Source organism: Rhinatrema bivittatum, chromosome 2 (genome assembly GCF_901001135.1).
Source record: "Rhinatrema bivittatum chromosome 2, aRhiBiv1.1, whole genome shotgun sequence".
Taxonomy (NCBI): Eukaryota; Metazoa; Chordata; class Amphibia; order Gymnophiona; family Rhinatrematidae; genus Rhinatrema; species Rhinatrema bivittatum.
This window is the reverse complement of record NC_042616.1, coordinates 529,030,040-529,054,919: the sequence shown is the minus strand read 5'-3', so window position 1 is coordinate 529,054,919 and position 24,880 is coordinate 529,030,040. Positions and strand designations below refer to the sequence as shown.

Below are 24,880 nucleotides of genomic sequence, written 5' to 3'. Positions count from 1 at the left end.
CGATTGTGCCATTTCAACAACAGGTGGCACTCAAACACCTCAGACCAGTAGGTCCTAGCGATAATTGCTCAAGGTTATCGTCTGAACTTTCTCTCCATTCCACTGGACTCCCCACCTCTACCGACGTGGAGAACATCCGATCACTCTATCCTTCTGGAACAGGATGTCTCCCTCCTCCTCCAGTCCAAAGCAATAGAACCAGTGCCCTATTCCCAGCAAGGCCTAGGGTTCTATTCCCGGTACTGTCTAATCCCCAAAAAATCGGGAGGCATTTGTCCAATTCTGGATCTTCGTGCCCTCAACAAGTACCTCCAGCGAGAGAAGTTCAAAATGGTAACCTTGGGCTCTCTTCTGCCTCTTCTACAAAGAGGAGACTGGCTCTGCTCTCTAGACCTCCAGGACGCATACACTCATATCGCGATAGTTCCAACTCATCACAAATACCTGAGGTTTCTAGTAGGCCCCAAGCACGATCAATTCTGAGTGCTTCCTTTTGGCCTCACGTCTGCACCACGAGTCTTCACAAAATGCCTCGTCGTAGTTGCAGCCTTCCTCAGGACTCAAGGTGTTCACGTCTACCCCTATCTAGACGATTTGGTTAATCAGGGCTCCCACTCAGCAAGCTGCTCTGTTGTCCCTACATCTTACTTTACACACTCTAATTTCACTTGCATTTCTCATCAACTACGACAAATCCTACTTAGTCCCATCTCAAACCTTATCGTTCATTGGGGCAGACTTGGACACTTTGCAGGCAAAGGCTTTTCTGCCTCAACAGCGAGCTCTCACTCTCGTGTCTCTTGCACACCAGCTGCAGTCTCAGCACTCCACAACTGCACACCACTTTCTCATCCTCCTGGGACACATGGTGTCCTCAGTTCAGGTCACCCCAATGGCCCGCTTGGCCATGAGAGTCATGCAGTGGACTCTAAGGTCACAATGGACTCAATCCATTCAGCCCCTGTTGACCATTGTCCACGTAACCGACTCACTCTGTCAGTCTCTCGCCTGGTGGAGAAATCAGGTCAGTCTCCTCCAGGGTTTGCCCTTCCAGGCTCCAGACCCTCAAATAACTCTCACCACCGATGCTTACAACCTCGGCTGGGGAGCCCTCATGGCCAATCTGCAGATACATGGATCTTGGTCTCCAGAGGAAGCCAAACACCAAATAAATTTCCTGGAGCTGCGAGCAATCAGATATGCTCTCAGGGTTTTTTTCAGGATCGCCTCTCCAATCAAGTCATCCTGATCCAGACGGACAACCAGGTGGCCATGTGGTACATCAACAAACAGGGAGGGACGGGCTCCTACCTTCTGTGTCAGGAAGCTGCGCAGATATGGGCGGAGGCCCTCTCCCACTTGATGTACCTCAGAGCCACCTACTTGCCGGGAGTGGACAATGTGTTGGCAGACAAGCTGAGTTGCACCTTTCAACTGCAGAGTGGTCTCTCAACCCCTCAGTAGCGAGCTCGATCTTCCAACAATGGGGTTATCCTCAAATAGACCTCTTTGCGTCACCTCAAAATCGCAAAGTAGACAACTTCTGCGCTCTCACTCGCAGCCAACACTATCAGCCAAGAGACGCATTCTCCCTATCATGGGCAACCGGTCTCCTATATGCATTCCCTCCACTTCCACTTCTCTCAAAGACTCTCGTGAGGTTATGTCAGGACAAGGGAACCATGATCCTGATAGCACCCCACTGGCCGCGCCAAGTGTGGTTTCCAATACTTCAGGATCTCTCCTTTCACAGGCACATTCCCTTGGGAAAGGACCCGCTTCTAATCACTCAAAATGATGGGTGCCTACGCCACCCCAATCTTCAAGCCTTGTCCTTGATGGCATGGATATTGAAAAGTTAATCCTTCAGCCACTTAACCTTTTTGAACCAATTTTCCGTGTCCTGATTGCTTCACGGAAGCCTTCCACGAGGAAATCGTATTCTTACAAATGGACCAGGTTCACGTCATGGTGCTCATCTCAATCCCATGACCCCTTTACCCCTTTACCTGTCCAATCACAAAGTTTCTGCACTATCTCTGGCACTTGTCAGAGTCAGGTCTAAAAACTTCCTCCATCAGGATGCATGTCAGTGCGGTAGCCACCTTCCATAAACGTGTCTGGGATATTCCCATATCAGTACAACCCCTTGTGACACGTTTTTTTGAAAGGCTTGCTTCACCTCAAGCCTCCTCTTCGTCCTCCGGCCCTTTCTTGGGACCTCAACCTAGTTTTGGGTCGGCTCATGAAACTACCGTTCGAGCCTCTTCAATCCTGTGACCTTCGAAATCTCACATGGAAAGTGATTTTCCTTTTGGCAATCACTTCCACTCGCAGAGTTAGTGAATTACAGGCTGTAGTTACCTATCCGCCTTACACTAAACTTCTGCAGGACCGGGCAGTACTCCGCACTCACCCTAAATTCTTACCTAAGGTAGTCTCTGAGTTTCATCTCAATCAATCCATTATACTACCTACCTTTTTTCCCAGGCCCCATTCCAATCCAGGAGAGCAGGCTCTGCATACCCTTGACTGCAAACAGGCTCTAGCGTTCTTCCTAGACCGTACAGCTACCCACAGGAAAAGCACTCAATTGTTTGTCTCTTTCCATCCTACCAAACTGGGGCAGCCTGTGGGTAAGCAGACTCTCTCCTCCTGGTTGGCGGACTGCATATCCTTTTGCTATCAGCAAGCAGGCATTCCACTTCAAGACCTTGTTAAAGCACACTCTGTGAGGGCCATGGCGACTTCAGTAGCACACCTACGCTCGGTGCCACTTCCTGACATTTGCAGGACTGCCACCTGGAATTCTCTCCATACCTTTACAGCCCATTATTGCTTAGACAAAGCCGGAAGACAAGATTCCATCTTTGGCCAGTCTGTCTTGCGCAACCTATTTACAACATGACGTACCAACCCCCTTCAGCCTGCCTGGTGGGGTTCAGGATGCCCTCGGCCAAATTTCATCCCAGGCCTAGTGCCTTGCATGCCTGAGTACATTTGATGCATTCTCGGACATCCTCAGCTCGGTACTCACCCATATGTGAGGACTACCATCCTGCTTGTCCTGTGAGAAAGCAAATGTTGCTTACCTGTAACAGGTGTTCTCACAGGACAGCAAGATGTTAGTCCTCACGAAACCCGCCCGCCGCCCCCCCACAGTGTTGGGTTCATAACGTTTTCTTATTTTATTTTCGGCATCACCTGTAGCTTTTTAACAAGACTGAAGGGGGACCCCTGCTGGCTGCAGGGTTAGTGCCATGCTGGGCATGCCCAGTAGGGGCCAGTCAAAGTTCTGGAAACCTTGACAGAAGTTTTCCGTGATTGGACTCCATCCTGTGATGTCACCCATGTGTGAGGACTAACATCCTGCTGTCCTGTGAGAACACCTGTTACAGGTAAGCAACATTTGCTTTACCGGTGTGAGATAATATAGATGTGTATTATGTTGTGGTTGTTGCTTATTGATGTAAAATTATACTAAAATATGAAAAACATCCAGAAGCATGCCAGTACATTAATATTGTTTTCATACATACCGCTTATAAGGACATTATAATCTCAAACATGTGTATATTTACCTCCTCTAAATGTAGATTTCCCTCCCATTTTTCAAAATTTTTCTGCTCCTCCAAGTTTAGCTAACCTTAATTACATAACCTCCTTAGTTATTTGTTACTTGTAAAAACGAGTTTGTTATATATAAAAACTAATGGTTTATCTGTTCCTCATATAATCATGCGATAATTGTAAAGCCTGTTGCTAAATTTCTGTTATCTGTAAACCGATGAGATGTTCCCAACGTTCGTCGGTATATAAAAGCCATTAAATAATGTTCATATATGGATATGGGGGAGAGTTCTAAATTATCTCTGGATTAATTATTATCACCTAACATGGTAGTTTCACTATTAGATTTTTTTTATTTTGGAAATAACCAAGACTCAATTAATATATATGCATGGAGTCCGAGTTTTTTCTATTATTTATCCAGTCTAAAAACATCTGCTTTTCAGGATATAAATAATGAATAGTTTGCATATACTTGTTCAGATTACTGCCACTACTTATTTTTATTGCGCTATTAGACAAATGATTAATTTGCATAGTATGGTTACACTGTAAATCAGCCTGGTTTTGTAGCCCCTTAACAGTGGTGTTGCATTCCCTCTCAGAACTAAGGAACACACATAGTAACATATATGGGCAGATTTTAAATGCCCGGCGCTCATAAATCCCAGGGTTTATGTGCGCCAAGCTAATTTTCAACTGGGCCCAGCCACGCGCATAAATCCCAGTACACGAATAAGTTCCGGGCCCAGAGAAAGGGGCGGTCCGAGGGGTGGGGCTGGATTTCTGCTGTGCCGGGGAAGCGAGCGCCGGCAGTTGGCCGGTGTATGCAAGTTGCTTCTGCTTCGGAGGAGCAGCAATTTACAAAATTAAAAAAAAAAAAAAAGGTAAGATAGGTTAGGTTTAGGGGGTGGGGGGAAGGGGAAGAAAGGGTTAGGCAGGGGGTTAGGGAAGTTCCCTCCCAGTCCGCTCCTTAATTGGAGCGAACTGGGAGAGGCCCGATCTTGTCGCTGCACGTACCTTTATAAAATTAGATCCCCCTGCATACGCTTGCCCGCACATGCACGTGTGCATAGCCCCTCGATTTTATAATGTGTGCCCCAGCATGCTCATGTTATAAAATCAACGCGCACCTTTTAAAACCTACCCCATAGTATTTCATGGCAGAAAAAGACCCAACTTGTCCATCCAGTCTGCCCAGTTATTCCTGTCTATACTGCCAAGGATATGTGCCAGTTGACAGCAAAGAATAGGAACACTGGTTTTCAAAAGAAACATTTTTAGTATGTAACTTGCCATAAACAATAAATACCATTTAGCATTACTTTTATTAATTAAATCCTAAAATGTAACATTAAAATATCATTAGTTTATTATAAAATATTATTACCCAGTCTCACTTTTGTGCATCATTTGAAATAATGAGTCATGGACATGTTAAAAGGTTGAAGTATGTATTTGTTATTAGTTTAGCATTCAGGGAAGATTATCTTTGTCACCTCTGCTGTCTGTTTGCCTTTGAAGGGGTCACAAGCGCAAGCTGGAGGAAGATGAAGCCGCCAGTGAATCCAGTAAAGAGTCCAGCAATGAGGATGAGGAGGGAAGTAGCTCTGAGGCCGATGAAATGGCAGCAGCACTTGAAGCTGAGTTGAACGACTTCATGTGACACAAGCTAGGGGAAGATGTGTAAAGTATTGTTTTACCTTTCAGAAAAAATTGCAGACTTAAAATGAGCCCCTTCTATCAAGTACTTTAATGAGTTGTTTTCCCCCAAAATGTGTGTGTATATTTTGCCAGTGCTACAAGAGGTAACATTATTTTACAAAATCCAAAATAGATGTTTTTAAGCTGTTTTATTAAAGGAAAATATACTTTTTTAAATGGAAAAAGTATTAAGGGGGAATTGTGCTATGCCAAAGACATGTTAGGAGCTCTTATCAGTTTTGTTAAAAGTAGTCCTTATTTTCCCTTCTTAATGCAGCATCTGGTAGAGGAAAAATGTCATTGAAAAAAACAGCAGAGCCATAGGGGGATCAGATATGCTGAAGTGTTATAGTGGGGAAAACCTAGTGACATGGTTATGCTTTTCCATACACTTAAAAAAACAGATTTTTTTTAAGGAAAAACATTTATATTTGTATAGCAACACAATGTGATATGCAAGCTTTGTGAACTCTGCACTTCACCTACTTGTCACTTGCTTTAAAAAGAATATGTAATAATTAATTTTCATGTTTTTAAAGTTACTTCATGACTAATTTGGATTCTCTAGAAGAGCAGTGTTTAGATTTTTTTAACCTCTCTGTATCCTTGAATTTTAGCACAGTGCACTGTGCAGTTCTCTACTGCCATTGGACTCTCCTTTCATCCATATGTACTCTTCATGGAAGAAATGATTGCTAGTTTATTCTAGATAGGGTTGTATTTCTTTGATTGAGAGGACTGATGTAAAGTTTTTTGTATATTCTATTTCATATTGACCCACAAAACAGATTTTTCTTTCATTTAATAAAAAAAAATCTCTTTTGTAACTTCAGACTCAGCTTGCTTTATATCACTCAAATATTTACATTCCTCCTGCTTTCTTCAAGAATTACGTGTAAATACTGTAAGAGAATAATACAAAATCACTAAACATCATATCCTAAAGTTTCACACTCATTTTTCTCACAGAGATGGTGCCATGTACATATAGATCGAAAGGCTAGGGAAGGGGCTCCCAATCGTTTTGGGAACATGGATCCCTTTTCAATCTCCAAAGTTTTTGCAGAAGCCCTTATTTATTTATTTATTTGACATGTTTTGTATACCATCATTCGGTTTCACCATCAGAACGGTTTACAGTAATCATATTAGGTAAATTTTCCATGCAGTTATATGCCATATATGGAAAAGTTATTAATGTAATAATGATATGCACATGAGAATCATTCAGAAGATATATATAAATCATATTAAATGCTTACTGATATAAACTGAATACATATGATTACGGAGCATAACAGTAAATTGTGACAATATACTCATACTGAGTAACTTACATAGTGTAACTACAGTAAATGGCACAGCTGAATCCGTCTGCTAGGCTGCAGTCCTATTGGGAATGCTGACATGTAGCTTGGTCTGTCTGGCAGGCTCTTGGGGAGGGAAACTAGCAGGGATGGACTGGTGGGCAAGAGTTTGATGGTGATGGATCGGTGGGGGGAAGAGAGAAAATGGTTGAGATGGATGGTAAGGGAGGGAAATGAACCGATTTAGAAAGGGAGAGAGATTGGGGGTTGGACTGATGAAGAGAGGGAAAGAGTGATGGGAGGAGGAAGAGAAAGAGACTGGTGGGTATGGGCTGGTGGAGAGGGACTGGCAATATGGACTGGTGGAGAGGAAGAAAAAAGTTGGGAGGGAGTGGTGGAGGGAGGGAGAGAGTGGTAAGGATGGACTGATGGGGAGAGAGAAAGAGACTGATTGGGATGGGCTGGTGAGCAGAGAGAAGAGACTGATAGGGAGAGGAATAGGGACTAGCGGGAATGGGCTGGGAAGGCAGGAGAGAGGTGTTTGAGACAGACCTACATCACTAAATAGAAATGGAGAAAAGTTTTGTACACTTCTTCCCCTCACCCATAGCCACTATCTGAATGCTGTTCCCTCTTGGCCCATTTCTATTTGCCTTCCCTCTTGCCTTATGACCCCTATCCCCACCTTTACCATCCTTCCTCCCCCCTTAATACCTGTGTTCCTTTTCCTCTTCCCTTGACATCCTCCCACAGCTCCTTCCTAAGTACTGCCCCCTTGGCCTCTTCCTGATTGCCTTGCCCTTATCCCTTAAGTACCCCATCCTCTCCTTCCTGTCCTACCACCATGGCTTCTTCCCTCCTGCCTCACTTTCCTTCACCTACTGCCCACTTGGCCCCTTCCCAAGTGCCTTCCCTCATTCCTTTTGTCCCCTATGTACCCTGTCCTCACCCTCCTGCCCTCCCCCCCATGGCCCCATCCCTCCTGCCTCATCTCCCCTCCCACTTGGTATCTTCCTAACCACTGCATCCTCCTACTTTTCCCATATTTCTCTGTTTCTGCTCTTCTCCATGGCCCCTTCTTCACACACCCCTTAGCCTCGTGCCCTCCCTCTTGTGGCCCCTTCCAGTGCTGGCCTCCCTCTCTCCTACCCCCATAGTTATAGTCCACAGAAATTGGAGTAGCTGGCAGTCTTATGAAGCCATGCTCCTTCAGGCCTCTGCAGGGATCTCCACTGCACCCTGCTCCTTTCTCTTTGTATCACGGGACTGGTTTTTTGGAGGTAGCGATTTTCCACAATTTTCCAGCCACCTCTCATGGCAGGGTGGGCTTTCAGCAGCAGCATGCCACCTTTTCTCGCCTTGGCACTGACCAGGCTCCTGGTAGCAGTTCAATATTCTACTCTCTCTTGGCAGTGCAGGACCAGGCTCTGGATGTGGGGGATTCACTGTGCTCCTCTCTGTGCACAGGCAGCAGCCTTAATGCAGAGCCTCTTCTTTTTCTGAGAAGCTGCACTTTTGCAGACTATCTGTGATGGTCTAGTGGGCCCTCAGGTCAGCAGACCAGAGGATGGAAACTACTAGATAAGGGTAAAAACTTTTCCACTATTAGACCCAAAATGTATACTAAAATAGAAAAGGTCTAAGTATGCAAACTATCTGTCATAAATCTTATAAACTTTTATATAGTTATTAAAATTGCATGATCTCCTGATATATAACAAGCAGGCCGATGTAATAGTGGTGCGCGGAAAACAGGCACTCATGATTGAGTGCCCGCTCTCCTAACGCACACTGATCCACCTCTCCCGGGCGCCCGATTTAATATTAAAATTAGCTGCCGCAGTAAAAAGGAGATGCTAGGAGACATTGTGCGTCCCTAGTGCCTCCTCAGCAACGAGCGCCCAGGAAAGGTGGCTGTCAGTGCAGTTTAAGAAACAGACACTCAATACGAGCGTCTGTTTCCTAGGCCATGTATATTGTAGGTGTATATTGGGTGCCCCAGAAATTTTTTTTTTAGCAAATATTTTTTTTTTTTTTTACATGATTCTGCTTTCTTTGGTCCCTCCTACTTACTATCACGACGATACTAGTAGGAAGGGTCACAGAAAGCAGGAATTTTGTTTTTTTACAATGAACCCTTGAGCGTGGCAGACCTTTATGCGAGCCCCGGGCTGGCGTAAATTTTGCCACATTGCAAGGGCACATTGGTTGCACAGGAAATATTTTGCATTGCGGGGATTAACTAATAGCCTCATCTACATGTACTTTACATGTGATGAGTGCTATTAGCTATGCACTCGATTGGACGCGCGTTTTGGACACGTTAATCCCCATTTTGCATCAGGAGTTATGGACGCACGTCCAATCACGTGTTGAGCTGTGCACTAGCCACAGCACACGGTATTGCATCGGTCTGTTAAAGTGAAAAAGACTAACTCATTGAAAGCACGACTTTACTCACAATAACAATAAAGTTGTTAGCAATTCAAGTTTAATCATAGCTTTGCCAAAAAGCATTCATGAACATGTTGTTCTTCTTATATACAATTCTCTTGAATTATTCATCACTATTATTTATCTTTCTATGTTTTTTGTGATCGCACTATATGAAGTCCAAGAATACTTCTAGGAAAAATTGAAAAATCCACAGCTGATATTGCTTTTATGCACCAATTGAAACTTTTAAAGTATTAATCAGTCTCAATTTGTGAAAATCATTCTGCAATGTAATGCAAAGGAGTGACACATTATATGATAATTTCCATGCCAATCTGATGCTTAAATCCATCAAACTGCATTAATGCTCCCCTTCCTTCCGGATGACTCTCACTGATGGCAACAAACAGATTTTTTTTCCTGGCCATTTACAGCTTCCTCAAGAAGGAATTAAAAGTGAAGCTTACTGCTTTATTTTATTCCCTTCCTATTTCAAAAAAGCAGAAGGTATGTTTCTTTCTACAAATAAATGAACTTTTCCTTTTTGGTACATACAGATCTATATTACTATGTCATGTTATTCAGCTACAAGAATGCATACTTATTTGTATGGTATCATTATCAAGTAAAAATTCCAAAGTATCAAACTGGCTATTAAAGAGCCTACCACACTCAAAATATCTATCTATCTGTGTCTCTAAATATTTATGTAACATAAATGTAAAAACAGGAACACTGTACAAATTCACAGAAAAGTAAGGTTAATTATCTTAATTTATATAAAACTTAAAGAATTACAAAAGAAAAAATTATTAGGGAAAAATATTATCACCAGATAATAAAAGTACTTGAACGTCTATACTAGAAATGGTAATCCATATAAAGTCCTTATAAAAGTCCTATAGGAAATGAGGACCTGCTTCTGAAACTTAGGAGAATAGTTGCTTGTTGAAAAGTTCAATGCAGTTATTCTTAAAGTTGGCAGCTTCAGCAGGAATCTATGTAGATGAAAGTATACATAGCCAAGCACAAGCTGCTCCAACAGGAGTTTGTCAGTAAAGTGATTCACAGCTGAGTCCACCCGAATAAAAGGCCTCAAGATGTTTTGCCAATACTGGCTTCTTCAGGGGGAAATAATGTTTTAAGTACTTAGCAAAAATGTTATGTAGCTTCCATAAGAAAACTGATCAGTATTAGCACAGCATTGCCAAACATATCAGAACAGGATATTTCAACATAGTTTATTCATATTTCAAACAGTCACGGCATTCAGGACTTCAGTCAGTGTCAAAGCGGGAACCGAAAACTATACTATATAGATAGATCTAGATATAGTATTTGTAAAAAAAAATACATAAATAAATAGTATTGCACAACCCAAAACAATTTTAATACATGTAAGCACATTTCAATTTAGAATATGTTTATTACTTTCTTGTAAATATATTGCAAATATAGTTAGACCACCCACATCATGTTGTTAATCATTCATTCTTCATACATACCATGCATACTTTCCCAGACTCTAAAAATCATCACACTCACAATGTTCTAGTATCAACATCTACCAATTCTATGCAATAATACTCAATATTTATTTTGCATAAATGAGAATACACAAGAAGAATTTGTTTGCATTTAATTGATCTGCAATATAAGAATCATTGGAATTCATATGAAGAACTTTCCGGGGGTCGGCGCATGCAAGGGGGTGCACAGCAGCAAATGGCTGCCTCTAACCACATCCCACCCTGTCCCCAGACCGCCCCCTTCCCAAGGCCTCAGGACTTACATGCGTCCTGGGGATTTATGCGCATGGTGGGGCCTTTGAAAATTGGCCCGGCGCGCATAAGCCTGGCCACATGCATAAATCCCCGGGATTTATGCACGAAAAGTTTTGAAACTTTACCCTTTAGTGCATAGACCTTATAAATTGTTAGATACCAGTGTGGTTTTTCTCCCTCTCTCTCTCTCTTTCTCTGTCTATATAGATATCTATATATATAGATACATACACATACTCACATAAAGGCAGATTTTATAAGGGCCGCATGTGCCCCCATAAACGCACAAAAATATGCGCTATTTTATAACCTACGCATGTAGGAGTTGATGTGGCTGTATTGTATAGATCAACTCTTTTTCATCACTTACAAAGTCAAAAATTCTTTACTGATGTCAATTTTACAATGGATAGCTCTGACCCCAACCCATCTCCCGAAAACTCACCCCGAATGAAAGTGCCCCCTTACAATGGTCCATATATAGAGTATCAGACTGAGCCTTATAAAGAGTCTCTCTCTCTTCCCCCCCCCCCCCCCCCCCCCGCCCAATGTTCACTAGAATCCTGCACCTAAGGGGGAGCTGTAGCAAAGTGCCATGTGTAACATACACACGCCTGCTGAGGAAAAATTGGAGTTATGCGCCCTTGCCTCTGGAACGCCCCTTTTCCTCCTACGTTTTCTGGGCGCTCGTACCTCAATGTACGCGTGCCCTTCCTGGCTATTTAAAATTCGCGTAGCTCCCATTCGGGCCAGTTACGCGCATACGTGGCCGTTTTTGCACGCACAAGGCTTTTAAAATTTACCTTATAGTGTGTAGTATTAAGGGCATATATTTAAATTCATACCAAAAATATATTTAATCTGTTATTTAATAGCAAAATTCAAATGTAAATTAATCAAAACACATAATATAAAAAAAATTGCCAACAAAAAAAATACAAAAGAAGAAATTCTCAGTCAAAAAACTGCAACTATTCGTTGCTGTCAAGGAAGATAAACAGGTCCCATAAAATAAAGGATGTGAAATTCAAATAATCCACAAAGTTCTTCAAAAGTTTTAACATGGAAAATCCAAAAGAGCATCACTTATGGATTCCAAAGAGGGTGTTTTGGAATTTCCATGCATTCAAAAGACACTCCCATATGTGTCTTTCAAGTGGTCCGAAAGCAGTTTCTGTAATTGCAAGCTACTATTTTATATTGGAATCAGCAACATTTATAAACAGTTTTGCACAGATTCAAAGAATAATTCCAACATAGACCATGTTTCACTGAATCAACAGCTTCATCAGGGGAATTATAATCCAAAGATAAATGACTACTCATTTTTACAGGTAAATGTTATTTTTGTTCTTGTAATAAACACTGAGAAATTTCCAGGAAAAATAAAACTGAAACTGAAAATGAAGATCTCTAAGTATAAAGTACCATCTGAGGTCATCCATATGTGGAAGTTAGTCCTGTCCACGGAGAACACCAGTTATAAGTAAGCAACTTTGCCTTATTGCATAGTCATTGTAAAAGACAGCCAAATCTGTACAAAGTAATAATAATATTGATCTCTGAATATGAAGGTTAAACTTTATGCCTATAAATATCCAAATTTTTAGCAAGCCAATCCAAGCTGATTCAGCCAGATTGTATTTTCCATTTCTTAGCAGCAACTATTCTGACTTTGAGCATCACCTTTTGAATCAGTGTATTATCTTTTCAAATTGACGTTGTCGTTTTATTAAAACCCAGCAAATAACAAGTGGATTTATTACTAATTCAAGCCTCAAAAGTTGCTTGATCTAGTCTCTAATTTTTTACCAAGAATTCTTAGCCCTAACCACAGGTTACAGGAGATATTCAGACCCCACAGAGGTCTAAAAGGTGAATAAATTGTTTTGTTTGTGAAATTTTAATCGCTTAAGTATTTGTCATTCAAAGTCCAGAATAAATTATTACCAAGGTTATTTAATTACTACAGATTGGCTTCTGCACTTGAAAAACTGGCAGGGGCCAAACAGACCCTTCCAGGGAGTCCAGTTGTGTTCCCTCATTTGAATGGGTTTTCCCAGGAGGAGTTAACTTGCATAAGAACATAACATTTGTCGTACTAGGTCAGACCAAAGTTCCATCAAGCCCAGTATCCTGTTTCCAGTAGTGGCCAATCCAGGTCACACGTACATGGAAGGATGCCGAAGGGTAAATAAATTCTATGCTGCTTATCCCAGGGAAAAGTAGTGGATTTCCCCAAGTCCACCTTAATAATAATTTATGGACTTTTCCTCCAGGAACTTGTCCAAGCCTTTTTTTAAATCAGCTACACTAACAGCTATTGCTACATTCTCTAGCAACAAATTCCAGAGCTTAGTTATGTGTTTTAAATTTACTACTTAATAACTTCATTGCATGTCCCCTAGTCTTTATACTTTGAAAGAATAAACAGCCAATTTGTGTTTACCCATTTCATTTCACTCATTAATTTATAGACCAATGTCATATCTCCCCTCAGCCATCCTTTCTCCAAGCTGAAGAGCCTTAAACTCTTTAGCCTTTCCTCATAGGGGAATTGTTCCATCCCTTTTATCATTTTGGTCTCCCTTCTCTGTATGTTTTCCAGTGCAACTTTATTTTTTTGAGATGTGGTGTTAGAATTGCACACAGTACTCAAGATGTGGTCACGCCATGGAGCAATGCAGAAGCATTGTGTTATTCTCTGTTTTATTCTGCATTCATTTCTTAATAATTCCTAATATTCCATATGCTTTCTTGGCTGATACCACACACTGAGCAGATGATTTCAATATATCCATGATGATACCTAGATCCTTTTCTTGAGTGGTGACTACTAATGTGGAACCTTGCATTGTACAGCTATAATTTAGATTGCTCTTTCCGAAGTACATCATTTTGCACTTGTCCACATTAATGTTATTTGCATGCCCCCTCTTCCCATCTTGGTAGGTCCTCTTGCAATTTCTCACAATCTCTTGTGATTTAACAACTTTGAATAAATGTGTGTATCTGTAAATTTGATCACCTCACTCATTGTTCCCATTCCCAGGTCATTAATAAATGTTAAAAAGCAGTGGTCCTAGAACAAATGCCTGGGGTACCCCACTATTCGCCTTTCCACATTGACCATTTAGCCCTACTCTGTTTTTCTATTGATAAGAAGGCCAAATTTGTTGCCAGAGGATGTGGTTAGTGTAGCTGGGTTCAAAAAAGTTCTTGGAGGAGAAGGTCCATTAACTGCTATTAATCAAGTTTACTTAGGGAATAGCCACTGCTATTAATTGCATCAGTAGCATGGGATCTTCTTGGTGTGTGGGTAATTGCCAGGTTCTTGTGGCCTGGTTTGGCCTCTGTTGGAAACAGGATGCTGGGCTTGATGGACCCTTGGTCTGACACAACATGGCAATTTCTTATGTTCTTAAATTAGCCATTACATGTGGGTGACATCATCTGGCGGCACTGAACAGGCCCATCTCTCCAAGCTGTAGAGCTTTGAGCTTTACTGAGCATGTGCTGGAGTTCCCTCGTGAACATTACCCCGTGAGCCTCCTCAGTCATTTTTTGTCCAAGATGAAGCACAGCTTCCCATGTTCTGTGTCAACAAACTGGGAGAAACAGATCATGGCTTTTCTGCGGGAAGTGCTAAAGATCTGGAACTGGACGAAATGACACCAAGCAATTTACCTACCAGATGTTTCCAATATTCTAGTAGAGTGTTTCAACCTCAAGAGTAGTCTCTTCATCAGTTAGTAGTGAATGAACTGTTCAACTGCTGGAGTCTACTGACAGTGGATTAGTTAAACACAAAATTAAATCAATATTGCTCCATTCTTCCGAGCAATCTCTAGCTAGCACAAGACACTTTCCTTCTCGTTTGGGGCCAAAGCCTCATGAACGCTTTTCCAGTGATAGCACTCATTGCCAAAACAATACATAAAGTTTACAGAGATCAAGCCTACCTGATCCAGAACACTGGTCTGACCCAAGCAAATTTGGTATGGGTATCTCATCAAGCTTTCCAGTAGTCTTTCCCATACCAATAGGATTCAAAACTGCCCTTCAAACTCAAGACAATAGAATGCTTTATTATCCCAGTCTCTCAGCCTTCAACCTAACAACATAGATGCTGAGTGCTCAGTGATTGCCAACCTTCACCTACCATCAGTGATAAGACATATTAATTTCCTCTAGAAAGCCTTCAACCAGGAAAAACTATACTTTCAAATGGAAGAGAGTTTCCATCCAGTGCAAACACCATTATTCCAATCCCTTCTCAAGTGAGCCTCCGCAACATTTGCAATACTTCATCTACCTAATTTAGGCCTTGCTATGGCTGCCACTGAGAGTACATCTTAGCACCATCACTGCTTACCACACTTTATTGAACAACAAACCAATTTCCATGCATCTGCTTGTGTTAATTGTTTTGAAAGGGCTCTGGCACATTAACCCCCGATCCAGAAACCACCTGTTCCATGGGATCTCAATGTGATGCCCTCTCATTTAAGGAAGCTGCCTTTTCAAGCATTGGAGTTAGCTTCTTTAAAATTCCTGACTTAGAAAGTACTTTTCCTAGTTGCAATCACATCGACAAGAAGAGTTAACAAACTCCAGGCTCTCGTCCACTTCCCTCCCTATCTGCAGTTCTATCGCAACAAGGTGGTTCTATATACTTGCCCAAAGTTTCTCTCAAAGATAGTCTCAACTTTCCATATTATTCAGACTGTTGTACTTCCCACCGTCACATGTGGCACAATGGGGAAAAAGCCCACCATACTCTGGACTGCAAAAGGGCTTTGGCATAATACAAATGACATACTTAACTTCATCGTCAAGCAATCAGCTTTACATCTCATATCATCCTAACTTTCTTGGTTTATTTATTTTACATTACAGTTTTCCTCTTGATGTGGTTTGTAATTACATCTAAGTCCCATTATAATTATGGTTCCTTGGATTATATATGTTTCGGTACAAAGTTTTACTTTGGTGTATACTTTACATTTTTAAAGAGTCACATTACAGTTCATGGCAGTTCTCAAGTATTACATACATAATTAAAATAAATAAAAACTAGTACCATAAGAGACTCTAATAGAAGATAAAAGAAAATTATAGCCTGCAAGCATTTAGACATTACACAGCTGGAGAACCATCATATTCCTTAAAGGCAAGTGAAATAAGATAGTTTTTAAATGACTTTTTAAAAGACTTTAGCGGCTATCAAGCAAAAGTCATCCAACTGAATAGAAGAGTATATCCATCTCTGCTATTACCTAGCAGGAATTCAATGTACAGATTTAGTCAAAACTCATCAAGTTCAAGCCATGACTTCCTCTGGCTACTTCTCTGAGATGATCAACATTGAAGATATCTGTAAAGCTGCGACACGGCCATCAGTCCACAGATTCATGTCCCATTACCAACTTGATAACATTTCAAGGACTGACAGTAGATTTGAACAAGCAGCTTTGCAAAATCTGTTCTAGCTGTAGATCACTTTTCATAGTAGAGTCCAGGTTGTTTACTAAGTAAACACTATACTGCAGTCCTCAGCTTGGGACTCCCCACATGTAATGACTTATTCAGCCCAGTTATTGATAGAAAAGCATGTTTGCTTACTGTAAACAGTATTTTCTGTAGATAGGATGAATTTGCCATGGAATACCCACCCACCTTCCTGGATAGTCTAGCTATATTTAGCTCTTTTTCTGATTGAGAAGGCTCATGAGGCAACATGCACATGGGAACTCTTGCATATGCTCAGTAGAGCTCAAAGCTCTACAGCTTAGAGAGACAGGTCTATTTGGTATCGCCGGATGATATCACCTACATGTAATAGCTAATTCATTCTCCTATCTATGGAAAACACAGTTTGCGATAAGCAAGTATGCTTTTCTATCTTTTAACCACTTCCCAATCCACAATAGGACATTACCTCCTATCCCATGGTTTTTTAATTTCAAATTCTTCAAAAGTCTTTCATGAGAGACTTTGTCAGATGTTTTCTGGAAATCCAGTTGGCTAACCTTTATCTGCATATTTACTTACACCTTCAAGAAAAAATAGCAGATTGGTGAGGCAAGACTTCCCTTGGCTAAATCCAAGGCTTTATGCCATTAAATTATGCCTAATAATATGTTCAATAATTTTGTTCTTTATGATAGTTTCTGCCACTGACATCAGGCTCCTGTAGTTTCCTGTGTCAACCGTGAAACCCTTTTTAAAAATTGGCATTTCGTTGGCAATCCTCCAACCTTCAGTTACTGTAGATGATTGTTTTTTGCTTAGCCAAATTTCTTTTAGCTTTTACATTTCTTAGAAATGTATGTTTATCTTTTTCTAAAAATGTTGTATTTCTGATATTTTATTGTTGTTTTATTTGCTTACTTTTAAGATAGAATATTATTTTCTTTTAAATTGATGTTTTAAATGCCTATAACAGGGCATGATTAATTTGTACACCGATGTGATACTTAATTTTGAACACGGTATAGAAAAACTAATAAATAATAATAAATAATAAATCATTTACAAATTACTAATAGTATGTCTGCAATTTTATTTTTCAGTTCTATTAACATTCTGAGATGTATACCAATTTAGTCCAGGTGATTTTCTATTCCTTAGTTTGTCAATTTGCCTTATTACATCTTCTAGGTTCACTGAGATTTGTTTAAGTTCCTTCAGATCACCTTTAAATATAATTTCTGGCATGGGTATCTCCCGTATATCTTCCTCAGTAAAGACTGAAGCAAATAATTAATTTAGTCTCTATGCTGTGATCTTGTCTTCCCTAAGTACCCCTTTTACCCGTTGATCATCTAATGATCCAACTGACTCCCTTGCAGGCTTTTTGCATCAAATGTACCTGAAAAAGTGTTTATTTTGAGTTTTTGCTTCCATGGCGAATTTCTTTTCAAATTCTGTCCTTGCCTTTCTTATCAGTGCGTTGCATATCACTTGCTAGCGCTTATGCTGTTTCCTGTTTTCTTCATTTGGATTCTTTTTCCATTACTTGAAAATGTTCTTTAGCTATATTAGCCTCTCTTACATTCCTTTTTAATCATGCCAATAGTTGTTTAGCCTTCTTTCCAACTTTTGTAATGCATGGAATACATCTGGTCTGGGCTTCCAAGATGGTATTTTTAAACAAGGTCCATGCTTACTGTAAACTCTTAACCTTGACAGCTACTCCTTTCAGTTTTTTCTTAACCATTTTCTTCATTTTATGATAGCCTCCCTTTTGAAAGTTAAATGCTATCACAGTAGATTTCTTTAGTGCCCTCCCTCCAGTTATTAAGCCTAATTTGATCATGTTATGTTCACTGTTGCCAAGTGACCCCAAAACTGTTACTACTTGCACCAAATCCACTAAGGACTAGGTCTAAAATATCTCCCCCTTCTTGTTGATTCTTGTACGAGCTGATCCATGAAGCAGTCATTTATTTCATCTAGAAACTTCACCTCCTTAGCATGTACTGATATATTTTCCCAGTCAATACGGAGGCAATTGAAGTCATCCATTATCAGTGTGTGGCTAATTTTGTTAGCATCCCTAATTTCTGTTAACATATCATTGTCTGTCTATTCATTCTGGCCAGGCAGATGGTAATACATCCCCAAAGTTTTTTTTATCCCCCTTTTCACATGGAATTTCTATTTGTTTCCAGCAGTACTTTTATCCTGTTTGATTCAATGCCTCTCTTTAGTATATAATACCACCCCTCCACCAATTTGATCTATCCTATCATTGGATACAATTTGTACCCTTGTATCACACTGTCCCATTGGTTATCCTCCTTTCACTAGGTCTCTGAGATGCCATTTATATCTACCTCTTCATTCAGTGCTACGCATTCTAACCCTCCCATCTTATTTTTTAGACTTCTAACATTCGATTAAAAAGACATTTCACATAATTTTTTTTGTGTGAATTAACAACCTGTTTATCAGTTGGGAATGGTAATTTGGAATCTTTTTTAATTCTGACTGATCATTACTTAACAGCACCTGAGACACTTTTTCATTTATCAAAACCTCTCTATTGAGAAGCTCTAACTTTCCTGTTAATATCCTTTAAAGATACATCATTATGAAACATGCACTCCTAAGCGACTGTCGGCTTTCTTCCATCATCTAGTTTAAAAGCTGTTCTGTCTCCTTTTTAAAGGTACTTGCCAGGTTCTTGTGGCCTGGTTTGACCTCTGTTTGAAACAAGATGCTGGGCTTGATGGACCCCTGGTGTTTTCATGGGATATAAGGAATTTATTTTTTTTTAACAAAATCATGTTTTCCAAAATTATTGTACTATTTATTAGTATTTGGGTTAGGATCCAAAAGAACCCCAGAATTGCACTAATGTCAATTTATGGGATCTGATTGGTTCTCCCCCTTCCCAGTCCCCAAACAGTTTTAATGATTTTCTTTTCTTGATATGTGGTGAGGGTTAATTACTGTGCAGTTCCACCACATATGGAAAAATGTTCCCAGAAGCCTGCACCCACTCTAGTAAAAATAAGAGTTCAACTAGTTCAAATGGAACATCTCTAGGGTTGAAAGAACCCCAGAAAGAATCTTGCACTTTGATGTTTCACAACATGTATTAAAAGAACACTTATAATTCGCTCTATATATCTACTTTTATTGCATCAATGTTGGAGACTCAGGTTGTTACCTCAAATGGAGGGACTTGAATAATCCTCAAGGGGCATACCAGCTGGCTGATTAAGGAAGAAAAATTATGGCCACAGAGCTACTGCAACCTCAGGAGGAGGGAGAGTAGTGATGTTATTATAAGCATGGCTTAGGCATCTATCTGTTTGAGTGGGTCTGGTAGAAGAGCCGCTTTCACTGTGGTGGGCCTGGACATGAGAGGAGCAGGCGGGAGGCCCCACAACCCGGGAAGAGCTGCTACCCTCATACCCCCAACTTGAGAGTAATTCCTGATGTCAGGTCTCTATCCAGGGAGATAGAGCGCAGCTGCTGCCCGCCTGGGGGAAAAAATGAGGTGAGGTAGAGAAAGGGAATGGGCAGAGATAAACCAGAGAGCAGGAGAAGGTGGAGGGGAGAGAGGAATGAGATGAGCAAAGGGAGTTAGGCAGAATAAAGGAAAGAAAGTGTGAAAAGGTTAAATAAACAAAACATGATAAAAAAAAGATGAGCAACTAAGAAACAAAACAAAATTAAAGAGAAAAATAGGTTCAATTTGTGAAAACGTAAAAACACAAAATATGTTGAACAGCATGAGATGGAGTTTTTCCCAGCTCCTAAATATTTTGGCTGGCGCCTGAGTTTTTTGAAAAATATTCCACTCTTATTTTGCTATCTGAATGTTTGCCTGGCCTCTGTGTCTGGTGTATTGTGTGTAGAGTGGTCTGTCTTCCTGACTATCTCGCTATCTGGGTGTGGACTATCTGCCTACATTTGTCTGGATGTGATGTGTATGTGCCTCTCTCTGTTAGGGATGTGCATTCATTTAAAACAAAACTGCAAAATGTGACGAATAAGGCTAATTCATTTCATTCAGGGTGCTTGAACCGAATTGGGGACCCCCCAACTAAAATGAACCTTATTTGTTAATTTCATTTTTTTAAAAAGCATCGGGCCTAGTTCTAGGCCTGAAGCTGGGGCCTCGCCTACAGCATAGGCCGAGGCCCAAAGCAGGGGCCACAGTCTATGCCCTAGGCAAGGCCCAAGCTTTGGGCCTAGGCCAAGGCACCAGCATCGTGTTCGGGCAGAGGTCAAAGCTCAAAGCAGGGACCGCAGCCTAGGCCCTAGCGCGATGCTGGACTCTTGGCCAAGGCCCCCTGAAAATTTTTAGAAAATAAACAAAAACTTACCTGGCCATTGGGTTCCGTCAAAATCTGGGTCCCAGGGCCGATGCTAGGACCTGACCTAGAGGCCACGTCCCAACGCAGGGGCCTCAGCCAAGGCTGGGGCCCGGACCCAGGCCTGATGCTGCGATTCGACCTGGAGGAAAAGTCCCGACATCAAAATCGCACCATCCACTGGAGTTAATTCACTCTGGCGCGACCCCAGCAGATGACGTCATTTGGCAGTGAAGAGCCGAAGAAATAAGATGTCGGAGCAGGTAGCTCCCAGGCCTGAACACCAAGACCTGGGCCTCGGCCCAGGTGTCAGGACCCGGCCTCTGGGTTGGGTTGCGCTGTCAGGCCTACGTCCAGGCCGAAGACCAGTTGGTCAGGACCCAGCCTCCTGGTCAGGTCGAAGCCTCGGCTATGAGTAGGTCAAGGTGGCAGCGATCTACCATATCCTTGGCTTATGCAAGGCTAAGGCTTTGGTGTGGGCCCAGGCCGAAACCAGTGGATTCTCACCAGACCGAGTAAGTGGGGTCCATGGGGGATCCTGGCAATTTTGCAGGCGGGAGGCCTCGTTTTTGTTTTTAACTTTGTTTATTGAAAAAGAATATGAACATGCGTTTGACATACAGAACAATGAGGCCTGCCAAACAATCAATAAACTGTTCAAATAGTTTTACAAAGTAAAAAGCGGAGGAGTATCACCTCCTGTGTACCTTGGATGTCAAGAGATTTGTTGTGTGGTATCTGGAAGTTTCTGAACCTTTCTGGAAGACAGATCGCCTGTTTGTGCTCCATGGTGGAAGGAAACAGGGCAACCCAGCTTTACGGGATACAATAGCTCGCTGGATTAAGGAGGTGGTCACGGCCGAGTATGTGGAGCTGGAAAGCCATTGCCTACTCAGGTTGGGGCTCATTCCTCTAGGGCTCAGGCAGTGTTATGGGCAGAGGTTACACTACTGTTACTCGTCGATATCTGCCAAGCTGTGATGTGGTCCTCCTTACATAGCTTTTCCAGGATTTATCGTCTGGATGTGCAGGCTTGGGAGAACGCAGCCTTTGCACGTGCAGTGTTGACTGAACCATGGGCAGCCTTCCACCCTTTTCAGAAGTAGCTTTGGTACATCCCACTGGTCCTGAGTCCATCTGTCTACACGCTAGAAAATGGAGAAATTAAGGAAAACAAAATTATCAGGTATGTAGTGTAGACAGATGGACTAATGATTGTGTCAGTAGTCCTCCTGTGGGGCTCCTGGTCCCAAGGGATTATTAGTTAAGTGTTCATCCAGTCCCTAGATTGGGGTACCTATGTGTTCAGTGTTTCGTGTTGGTTGAATACAGTTATGGTTGCCTGTTTTTAATCAAGTTTTTTCCTAGTCTGTCCACAGTTGCTTTTAAAGAGAATATTGGTAGGCTGAAGTCACTGCAGGAGTATATATACTGTGATGTCGGTTTTCTCCATCTGCTGGCAGGGGAGCATAACCCACTGGTCCTGAGTCCGTCTGTCTACTCTAAGGAAAACAAAATTATCAAGTAAGTAATCTCTCCAATATATATATATTTATAGATATAGATATATGTAATGTTTGCTGGTTGCGGGGTCACCCCAGGTCACAGGCTGTCTCTGAAGCGGTAAGAATGCCATCATGAATCTACCAGCTCCCTTGCTCCTTGGGCTTCCCTATGCATATGTGTTGCGGTGCCCTTTATAGTCCCCGCAGCGGGAAACAGCCTGGCTGGTGCATTCTGATGACATCATGCAGCTGGGTATATAGGCCCCAGCTGTGCTCCCTTTGCCTCAGCATCAGGTCTTCCTGCTTGATTGCAATATGTGTTGATCCTGCCTTGCCTCATCTAGTCTGCCTGCTCTCCTCCAGCTTGCCTTGCTCTTTCAGCCCATCCTGCCTTGACTGGTTCCTCTGGCCTGACTTCAGTACTGATCTCTGCTACAGACCCAGATTACTCTCCTGCCTGCCACTGATCTTAGCTATGGACCTTGCCTATGTCTTGCTTGCTGCCAGCCTTGACCTCTGCTGCGCTAGTGGTAATTCTCTGACAGCTTTTTGACCTGACCTTGGCCCAGCCCCACTGACTCTTATCCTAAACGCCCTGTGGGGACCCTTGCCTAACTCTTGCCAGCCCCTGGAACCCAAAGGCTCAACCGGTGAGGAATGGGACTGATATAGGTGAAGCTTCAGTCTTGTCCCAGTCTAGGGCGTGTTCACCAGCTGTCGGCATGAATCTAGTAGGTTCACCTACTAGGCTGTGTCTCCCATGCTGCAGCACAAGGGTTCATTATTCTTACAACAATAATAATAAAAATGACAATACAAAGCAAGAAAAAAATATTGGGGAGATCAAATCTGGAATAGGCACTGCAGAGGAGGGGAGAGAAAACAGTGAGAGGACACAGGCTAGGGATGAGGGTGAGAGGACCCAATGTAAGGTGGTGGGAGATAAAGATGGAAAGGGCAAAGAGTATATGTTAGGTATAGAGGATATTGATGAGAGCAAAGACTGGGGATAGAAGGATCGACCAAAAATTGCAAATGGGGCAGAGGAAGAGTGACTTGGGGAGGTGGAGACACTGGGAGACAGAAAAAGGTAGCTGAGGGTGGAAGCAGGGAGTCGGGGATTAGCTGTGGGCTCAGGCAAAGGAGGGAGATTGGTTATTTGGGGATAGGGAGAGGTTGTGAAGGACATGAAAGGGCTGGGAAGAATGTGAGAGAGTGGGCTGAGAAAGAGGTGAAAGGAGGAAATGAGAAGCTAGGTAGGGTATAAAAGACAGAAGAAAGGAGCTGGATACAGGAATCATCCAGTCACTTCTCTTTGCTATACATCAGTGTCTGGTGTTGATGTTTCCTTGCTATGCTGCTGACATGAAATTGAGGCAGCTGCCACTCATGTTCCCCCTCAAAAGGTAGGTTTGAACTAGACTGTCCAGTCAGTTGATCTGCCACAGCAATCACCAGCATTCTCCTGGTTTGGCAGAAAGGAATATTCATGGCATCAGAACTCAGCAAGACTGCAATTCAGCTGGGCTGCTCCTTCTACCGCGGTCCCGGCAACAGATCCAACTGATGCCAAAACACCAACTCCTTGCATCCAAAAGGTATCTATGAGCAGCTGAGAATGCCACTTTCAGAGAGAAAACTGCACAACTTCCTTTTACACTTGCCCATGTTGGTAAGATAGGAACCTCCAAAAAGAAAATATTGCTGATGAGCTCAGTGAACGTTGTGCTTTGCTACTAGGCCTAACCAACATTACAATAAGACCACTGCAGATTTTACAAAATGCTTCAGCTAGAATTCTCACTGGAAAAAGCAAACGAGATCACATATCCGATACACTTGCCGCTCCACATTGGCTACCTATAGAACAAAGAATATAATTCAAAGCACTGTGCATAATACACAAACTCATCCACGACGAAAAAGCAGAATGGCTGAACACAGCACTTAAAGTACACGTCCCACACAGAAATCTAAGATCAGCAAACAGAGCACTTCTACCCATTCCATCTGTAAAAACAGCAAGACTCACCCAGGTGAGGGAACGCGTATTATCTCTAGCCGGACCCACATTATGGAACTCCATGCCCCTTGACCTCAGACTACAGAGCAATCATAAATTTTTCAAAACGCAACTCAAAACCTGGCTTTTCAAACAAGCCTTCAAGAAGGAGAACAAAGCAGGCAATTAAATAAATGAATTAAAGATAAGCGGCATAAAGCACCCAATGACTATATTCCAGCTCCCAATGGAATTAGTTCAACCTATTTTTAACTATAGTCAACCTTCAGGATGAATCTCTACTTAACACTCATCCACAAGTAATGTCTTTTGATATAATCTCTTGTTTGTTACCGAATTCTAATGGCACCACCCATGTAAATTATGAGATATATTTTCCTTTGATATAGGTGCCCTATTGTAAACCGTTATGATGGTGAATAACTTAATGACGGTATATAAAAACTTTTAAATAAATAAATAAATTGTGCATCTAGACTGGATCTCTTTGAAAAATTTTAGTTTTTAAAACTATGTAGTTTTTGCAGTTTGCCGATCTATGTCACTGCCAGATAAGCATTCATTGAAACACCTCTACTTGTGAGATGTTCTCTCCCTTCTATAAGCATGGCGGGGAAGGAAATGAGTGATTGCAGAATCACAATTGAACTGGAAGTCCCCCACATGAGCAGCAAAGCCATATTCTCTACCAGAAACACTAGTTAGTAAGTTCCGTTCA

At 41.8% G+C, this 24,880-nt stretch overlaps 1 protein-coding gene across 3 annotated transcripts in view; it reads left to right on the top strand.

The window, feature by feature from the left end:
* The window catches only part of CTDP1 (CTD phosphatase subunit 1), a 531,182-nt gene extending 525,099 nt beyond the window's left edge, over positions 1 to 6,083 (top strand). For 2 of the 3 annotated variants that reach the window (XM_029590827.1, XM_029590822.1), the window contains one exon: positions 5,095 to 6,083. In XM_029590827.1, the coding sequence (XP_029446687.1) occupies positions 5,095 to 5,124 (30 nt within the window). In that variant the 3' untranslated portion in view covers positions 5,125 to 6,083. The remainder of the gene's footprint in view (positions 1 to 5,094) is intronic. The other variant, XM_029590828.1, reaches the window with a different exon arrangement.
* Positions 6,084 to 24,880: the final 18,797 nt, after the last annotated feature.